The 8,296-nt window shown below is 42.1% G+C and overlaps 1 protein-coding gene across 1 annotated transcript; it reads right to left on the bottom strand.

Moving 5' to 3' along the window:
- Positions 1–5,273: 5,273 nt before the first annotated feature.
- On the bottom strand, positions 5,274–8,041 carry LOC125360544 (methionine--tRNA ligase, cytoplasmic-like). The gene is given in 2 exon segments (XM_048358579.1): positions 5,274–7,801; positions 7,804–8,041. Coding segments are annotated over 2 exon segments (2,694 nt in total). The 3' UTR covers positions 5,274–5,345.
- Positions 8,042–8,296: the final 255 nt, after the last annotated feature.

Below are 8,296 nucleotides of genomic sequence, written 5' to 3'. Positions count from 1 at the left end.
TTTTGCTCTTTTGCAAATAACCCCTCCCCACCATTAGTTGTGCCTCCTGGATTTTTCTCACTCTCAGGTTTTAACAATAGCTAGTAATTGCATTATATCTGTAATCTTAGCTATTTAGGAGGCTAAGATCTGAGGATTACAGTTCAAAAGCTAGCCCTCAGGAAAGTCATTGAGAGTCTTATCTCCAATTAACCACCAAAAACCTGGGAATGGAGGTGTAGCTCAAGTGGTGGAGTGCTAGCATTGAATAAAAAAGTTCTGGGACAGCACCCAGCCTTTGAGATCAATCCTTAGGACTGGCACAAAAAAAGAAGGAAAACGAAAGAAAGAAAGAAAGAAAGAAAGAAAGAAAGAAAGAAAGAAAGAAAGAAAGAAAGAAAGAAAGAAAGAAAGAAAGAAAGAGAGAGAGAGAGGGAGAGAGGGAGGGAGGGAGGGAGGGAGATCGAGAAAGAAGAAAATAAAAAAAGAAGCAACTATTTATATGCATGAGAAATGAACAAGAGGATATTAAAATTAAAAATTCATTCCATAAAGAATAAAAAATTAAAAAATCAAATTATTAGGGATGGATCTAATTAAAGATGTGTGAAACCTTTACTCTTAAAATTGTAGAAAATTGTCAAGATAAGTAAAAATGTACTACTACTTTTATGATCAATATTATTAATATGCCCATGGTTCTTGAATTGTAGATTGAACCCAATCTCTACACAATGCCTAAGTTTTTCTGAAATACAAAGAATAGTTAAAATAATTCTAAATAATGAAGTAGGATCTGGGTGCCAGGGGCACATTGCCATATTTCTAGCTATTTAGGAGGCTGAGATGTAGAGGATCAAAGTTTGAGGTCATCCCTGTTGGAAACACAACGACCCTCTAGAGTCAGAAAATGGACAGACACAGAAGAGGTATAGGAGATTTTGCCAAGACATTTTACTTCTCTATAGAGAATGGTCTGCTAATGTCTCTAGAGCTAGCAGGCACACCAAGTGGGGTAGCCTGCTTGGTTTCTATCCTAACCCAGGGGATAATGTTTCCACCTCTCCCATGCCCTAAAGACAAATAACTACCAACTAAGAATTGTGTACCCAGCTAAGCTCTCATTTATAGCCGAGGGACCAAAAAAAAAATCTTCCACAGTGAGGAAAAATTGAAACAATATATTCCCACCAAACTAGCCTTATAGAAAATCATTATAAATGTTCTATACATTAAAAACCAACAAGAACATGATATTGGCAGAGAAACAGCCTCTAAAATAGAGACCCAGGTAATCATAGCAAGAATCGACAAGGCACAGCCCCTAAAAAGATAGATAGAATGGCAGGAACCAACAATCACCTTCCAATCCTATCTATGAACACTAATGGGCTTAATTCTACAGCTAAATGACATAGACTGACTAGTGGATCAAAAAGCAAGTCATCTTTCTTCTGTCTTCAGGAGAAACATTTTGCCCACAAAAATAAACATATTCTGAAAATAAAAGGCTGGAATAAAATGTATCAAGCAAATGGTCCCCATAGCAGGTGGAAGTTGCAATACTAATACCAGATAAAATAAATTTCAAATTAAAACTAGTGAGAAGAGACAAGGAGGTCTACATACTAATAAAGCAATCACTCCTAAAGGAGGATATAGCAAACCTAAACATTTATACACCAAATTCTAGGGCACCCACCTTCGTCAAATATTACATACACTACAAACACACATATATCCAAACAGAGATTTTGTTGGTGACTTTAACACACTACTGTCACCTCTGGCTAGATCAACACAGCAAAATCTTAGCAGAGAAACTTCAGAAATAAACAATTGCATAGACCAACTAGACTGAATCATCATCTATAGAATATTCCACCCAGGAACACCAGAATATATGTTCTCAACAGCACATGGTTCATTCTCTAAAATAGAGCACAGTTTAGGGCACAAAGCAAATCTGTACAAATTCAGAAATATTGAAATTATTCCCTGCAATCTCTCAGACCACAGTGGAATAAATTTAGAGCTCAATATCAAAAGCCTCAATAGAATATCCTGCAAAGCATGGGGACAGCACCACACATTGTTGAATCGCCAGTGTTGAAAAAACAGTGGGTTTCTGACCTGAAGAGATCCGGTCAGAAATTCAAATGTTTATGATTTTTAACAAAAGAGTACACAAAATACCAGCTCCTCTAGAACACGGCAAATACAGTTCTTAGCTCTGAGTGCCTATATCAACAAATTGGAGAAAGCCCAAATGAACATTCTACTGATGCACCTTAAGTCCTCAAAAAAGAGCAACAAGCCAAACCCCAATCCAGTAGACAGAAATAATTAAAAATGAAATTACAGTTAAATGAATTAGAGTCCAAAAGACATAGAAAGAATCAACCAAACCATGATCTGGTTCTTCAGAAAAATTAACAAAATTGACAGACCCATAGCAAAACTCACCAAAAAATAGAAGGGAACACACCAAATAAACAAAATCAAACACAAGAATGAAAATATCAGTATAGAAACTAGCAAAATTCAGAACAACATCAGGGAATACTTTGCCATACTTTATGCTAACAAATTTGACAATTTGGAAGAAATGGAAGGATTTCTTGCAAATGTTGATATACCTGAACAAAATCAAGAAGACTTAGACCAACTAAATAGATCAATATCAAGTAACAAAATAGAAATGGCAATAAAAGACTTCCCATCAAGAAAAGAAAGATTCACAGCTGAATTCTATAATGCCTCCAAAGAAGAACTCACTCCAATAGTCCTTAAACTCTTCAATGAAATTATAAATGAAAGCTCACTACCAAATTTGTTTGATGAAGCCAGCATAACCCCTATTCCAAAACAGACAAGGACTCATCAAAGAAAGAATACTGTAGACTCATTTCTCAGACGAACATCAATGCAAAACTTCTCAATAAAATTCTTAGCCAATCAACTTCAACAACTCATCAAAATATTATTCTTTTCTGATTTTTTTTTTTGCCAGTCCTAGGGCTTTGTCTCAGGGCCTGAGGATTATTCCTGGCTTCTTTTTGCTCAAGGATAACACTCTACCACTTGAGCGACAGCATGACTTCTGACTTTTTCTGTTTATGTGGTGCTGAGGAATCGAACCCAGGGATTCATGTATGCAAAGCAAGCACTCTACCATTAAGCCGCATTCCCAGCCCCCCTCATCAAAAAAATTATACATTATGATCAAACAGGATTCATTCCGGGGATGCAAAGCTGATTCAAAATACACACGTCAATTAATGTAATTCAACACATCAAAAGGAGCAAGGACAAAAACCACATGATCTTCTCCATAGATACAGAGAAAGCATTTGACAATATCCAATGCCTCTTTATGATGAAAGTTCTGAAGAAACTAGGAATCCATGGGATATTCCTCAACATAATTAAGACTGTATATAAGAAGCCAATAGCCAGTATAATACTTAATGGTGAAAAGTTACAGCCATTTCCTCTTATCAAAATCTATTGTGGAGTGTATTGTATTACTAGAGTATCATTTCCCCAGATTTTGAGTGTTTGGACTAATAAGTACCACTATCCTCATTTCATTTGCAGGTATACTGTATGGTGGCTCCCACATTTGTTTCAATTATCACTGAAAGCCAAATGAGATAAAGAAATGTAGGACATTTTTTTAAAAAAAACAAACCAAACCAAAACCTGAGCCCATTTTTTACCAGGTGATTGGCTGAAAAGCCCTTCACTCAGTTGGATAGGACAAAGTCAGACCATGATGCTTTGTTTGTAGCTCTCAGCCTGCTGTGTACCAATCCTGATGGTTCTGTGCCCACCTGGATGGTTTAAACAATGCTTCTAGATGCTTTTGACCTAGATTTGTTGGTTTCTGTTGTTTACGTAACAGGTTGGAAATGAACAGCTATAATGATGTCTGTAGCTTTTTCAAAACTAGACATTTTGGGCTGTGTCTCTAAACAGGAAATGAGACCCAGTTAATTATTGTGTTAACTAATGAAAAAGTTAACTGATGAAAAAGTATGCATTAAAAACTTGCATTAGTGAGTTAAATAGGCAGGTAGTCACATGTGGACAAAAAAAGAGGCCAGCTCTTTATTCACCCTCATTTCAGAGGCATTCCAAATATAACCAACACCCTGGACTGTGATTAATGAGTCCCTTGCTAAAGGGCCACTGGTTCTTCATTTCACGGCATTGTCACAGTCATACCTAACATGAAAGCCACAGATGACTGCTACAAGAACTCCCATCTGTGGTGCCCAGTATGCATGTGCTTGGCCTGGTCACCACAGCTGACAGGTGAACATGTTGGTTTTCTCACACCTGGGTGACAGATGCACATGCTCTGGTTCAGTTAGAGGGAGATATGAGAGCAAAGTTCACCGATGTATTTCCTTCCCAGTGTTCCAACATGTAGGATAATCTCTGAACTGCCTGCCTTACATCTACTCTACATTTCCTTTTAGTAAAAGCCTTTCCACAAGGCTCCACTGTCTCACATCTGGAATCCTAGATACTCAGGAAGCTGAGATTCAAGGATTGGGGGTTGAAACTAGCCCAGAAGAAAGTCCATAAGACTTATCTCCAATTAACCACCAAAAAGTCATAAATGGAGTTGTAGCTCAAGTGATAGAGCACTTGTCTCAAGTGAAAAAGCTAAGGGACAAAAAGCTGAGGTCAAGCCCCACTTCAGGCACACACACACACAATGGCTGGAATGATGCTCTAACCATAGACATTGTACACAAGAGGCAAGGCCACCACAAGAGTGTATCTCCCATCCACAGTTGCTCACTGGTAAAAGTTATGTGTAGAATGACTTTAATTATTTGGATAATTATTTAATTATAGTGTAGATGACTTTAATTATGAGATGAAAGTACAACTGTACAGGTGTCAGAACCAAGCTATGCAGATTCTGGTGCCTCTGGGGAGACCCTTCACCTTCCAATTATGAGGAGTCACTCTTTTTTTTTTTTTTGCCAATCCTGGGGCTTGAACTCAGGGCCTGAGCACTGTCCGTGGCTCCCTTTTACTCAAGGCTAGCACTCTACAGCTTGAGCCACAGTGCCACTTCCTGCTTTTTCTGTATATGTGGTGCTGAGGATTGAACCCAGGGCTTCATGCATGCTAGGCAAACACTCTACTACTAGGCCACATTCCCAGGCCCAAGGAGTCACTTTTTTTTTTTTCTGATGCAAACGCACGAGAGTCTTTATTGCAAGCTCAATCCTGGACTCTCAACCAGGAGTCACTCTTTTTTTTTAAACATATAGATATAGATATATTGTACATTTATTACTATTCATATTCAGTAAAGTGGCTTTCTTTATGAACAAGTTCTCTCACTTTTTTTTCTTGCCTTTAGGAGTTTCAAGGGGTTTCCCCTCAGCTAGAGCCAACTGTTTCTTTAGGTCCAAGAGCTTAGCCACCTCTGCAGCAACCTGGTTCTTGTCTGCCTTTTGCGCTTTCAGTTCTCGGACAATGTTGCCCTGTTTTGTCACTTCATCCATTAGCATCTGTATCTGCTGCAACCCAGCTGTAACAGTCTCTACAACTGTTGATTTAGGGGATGCTTTTGCCTGGCCCCCTCCAAAGCGCTGCCTCAAACTTTCAATCTGGTCATTTTCCAGTTTTTGGAACTGGGGACTGACTGTGCCAATCTGGTGCCCTTCTGGTAAGGTACACAGGAACTTTGTGGGAAGAACACTATGCGCTTGAAGTGGGAGCTGCACCTGGGCTTGGATGGTGTTGCTAACTGTAGGCATGTAAGGCTGGATCATGACAGAGAGAAAGGCAGCTATATTCACTGCCAAGCCTGTCACTGTGCCTGCACGCTGCCTGTCTGCCTCACTGCCTTTAATCCATTTCCAGTGTTCATTCACCTGAATGTATTGGTTACCATGTCTAGATATGGTGAGGATACTGCGTAAGGCATCCTGGATCTGAACCTTTTCCAGTAGCTGGTGATAGTGTTGGAGCTCCAGGGTGATATGGGCAAGCAGGCGTTGATCATCAGGGGTAAGCACCATCTTAGGCACATAGCCCCCAAAAAACTTAGACACAAACATCCCAGCTCTGTTGACGAAGTTGCCCATGTTGTTAAGCAGCTCGGAATTATTCTTGAGCAGCATGTCTGTCCAGGAGAAGGCACTATCTTGGCCCTCAGGCCGAATATATAGCAGATAAAAATGCCAGATGTCAGCAGGGATTCCTGTGTTCTGTGCCATGTCACCAAACACTCCCACACCCCGGCTCTTAGAGAATTTCCCATCTTCATAGTTCAGGTATTCTGTAGCAATGAGGTGGTTGACCAGGGTGTAGTTGTCCTCAGCTCCTAGGGCTGAACAAGGAAAGACTAAGCCATGGAAGGGAACATTGTCTTTGGCCATGAACTGGTAAAGGTCCACTTGCTCTGGGTTCTCCCACCATCTCTCCCACTGATCTGTGTAGTTGGCTGTGATGGACAGGTAACCAATAGTAGCATCAAACCAGACATAAAATACCTTGTTCTCAAAACCTTCTAAGGGCACAGGGGTTCCCCATTTAAGGTCTCGAGTTATGCAGCGTGGCTTGAGGCCATCCCGAAGCCAAGAACAAATGATAAACCGGGCATTTGGTGTCCAGTCACTGCCAGGCAATGTCTTCCCCAACCAATCCTCCAGTCGCTTTTCCAGCTTAGGCAGGTCCAAGAACAGGTGCTGGGAGGCCCTCACCACAGGGCACGACCGGCAGACTTTACACTGGGGTTTCTTGAGCTCAATGGCATTGATAAGTTTGCCACACTTATCACACTGGTCACCCCGGGCCTCTTCATAGCCACAGAAGGGACACACTCCTTCCACAAAACGGTCAGCCAGGAAATGGGCACACTGCTCACACCGCAGTTGCTCTATGGTATCTTGTAGCACAAAACCTTGGGTCAGCAACCGCTGGAAGATGTCCTGGGTGATTTTGGTCTGCTGTGGAGTGGTAGTGTGACCAAAAATATCAAACGAGATATTAAACCAGCGGTAGATGTCAGCATGGATGCAATGGTACTTGTCACAGATTTCCTGTGGGGTTAGACCCTCCTCCATGGCCTTGGTCTCTGTTTCTGTGCCATACTCATCTGTCCCACACAGATAGAGGGTATTCCACTGGCGGAGGCGAGAGTATCTGGCAAAGACGTCGGCACTGAGCACACAACCGATGATGTTTCCAAGGTGAGGGACACTGTTGACATAAGGGAGGGCACTGGTGATGAGCACATTCCTTTCCCCAGCCACAGGCAACACTGGATTCTGTTGGGGCCGAAGCAAAGGCAAGCTTCCCAGGCCCTTCTTCCACGCAGTCATAGCCATAGCAATCTCCTCCTCAGATAGGGTAGTTAGCTCTTCTTCCTCAGGCTCATTGCTGACCACCTTCCCCTCAGGTGGGTGCGTCTGGGGCTGCCTTTGGAGGTAGGATCGGAAAGCCAGGATACCCTGCTGTTTCAGCACAGTCTCTACAGCTCGCTGACATGGCTCCTGGGTACTCAGTGTCTGGAACCAGCTGCACAAGGCACCTAGATCCTCAGGGAGGTAGGTTGGGTCTTGCAGCAATGGGTATAGTGCTCCCCATAAAACAATATCAGCTAGAGATTCTGTCTCCCCAGCCAGGAATGGACAGTTTTGACGGCTCAAGCTTTGATCAATGTGAATCAGGGCTTTCCGAAGTGGGCTAAGAATATCTTCCCCCTTCTTGCCTTGGACCACTAAATAGTACAGGGCAGCAGACAAAGCTGGCTGCAGTTCTGTTGCCTCCCATTCCAGCCACTGGTAAGATCATCTTGCTCCCAGCCAGATAACAGAAAGAAATACCGGCAGATTGCACCAGTGGAGAAGAGGTAGTTGCCACTATCCAGCTGGAAGACAAGGACCTTAGGCCTAGTCAGGAACAGGACCACACACTCTTCCGGGCCCACGGTGCTGATGAGCAACTCGGCTCTGCCCCGAACCCTCCCGGCCGCTGCCAGCACCCGAAGGCTCCCAGGGGCGCCCTCGCTCACAAACAGTCTCATTTCGCCATGAATCCCACGCTGATGCAACCGAAACTGGCCTCCGCCTCTCCCAGGAGTCACTCTTAAAGAGACACTTTTAGAAATAATAAAGAGGTTCATTTTGTTAGTTTTTTTTTAAAATGAGAACTGACCTTTCAAAAATATTAAATTATAGTTTTAAAGACACCATATTTAATTTTCAATGCATGTGACAGTTCCATCATTGTCAAGGATTCACCTTGATCTTACAGAAGAGATCAAGACAGTAGCCATCAT

Source organism: Perognathus longimembris, chromosome 12 (genome assembly GCF_023159225.1).
Source record: "Perognathus longimembris pacificus isolate PPM17 chromosome 12, ASM2315922v1, whole genome shotgun sequence".
NCBI classification, from domain to species: Eukaryota; Metazoa; Chordata; class Mammalia; order Rodentia; family Heteromyidae; genus Perognathus; species Perognathus longimembris.
The sequence above is the reverse complement of the archived record's forward strand: the minus strand, read 5'-3'. Positions and strand labels throughout refer to the sequence as shown.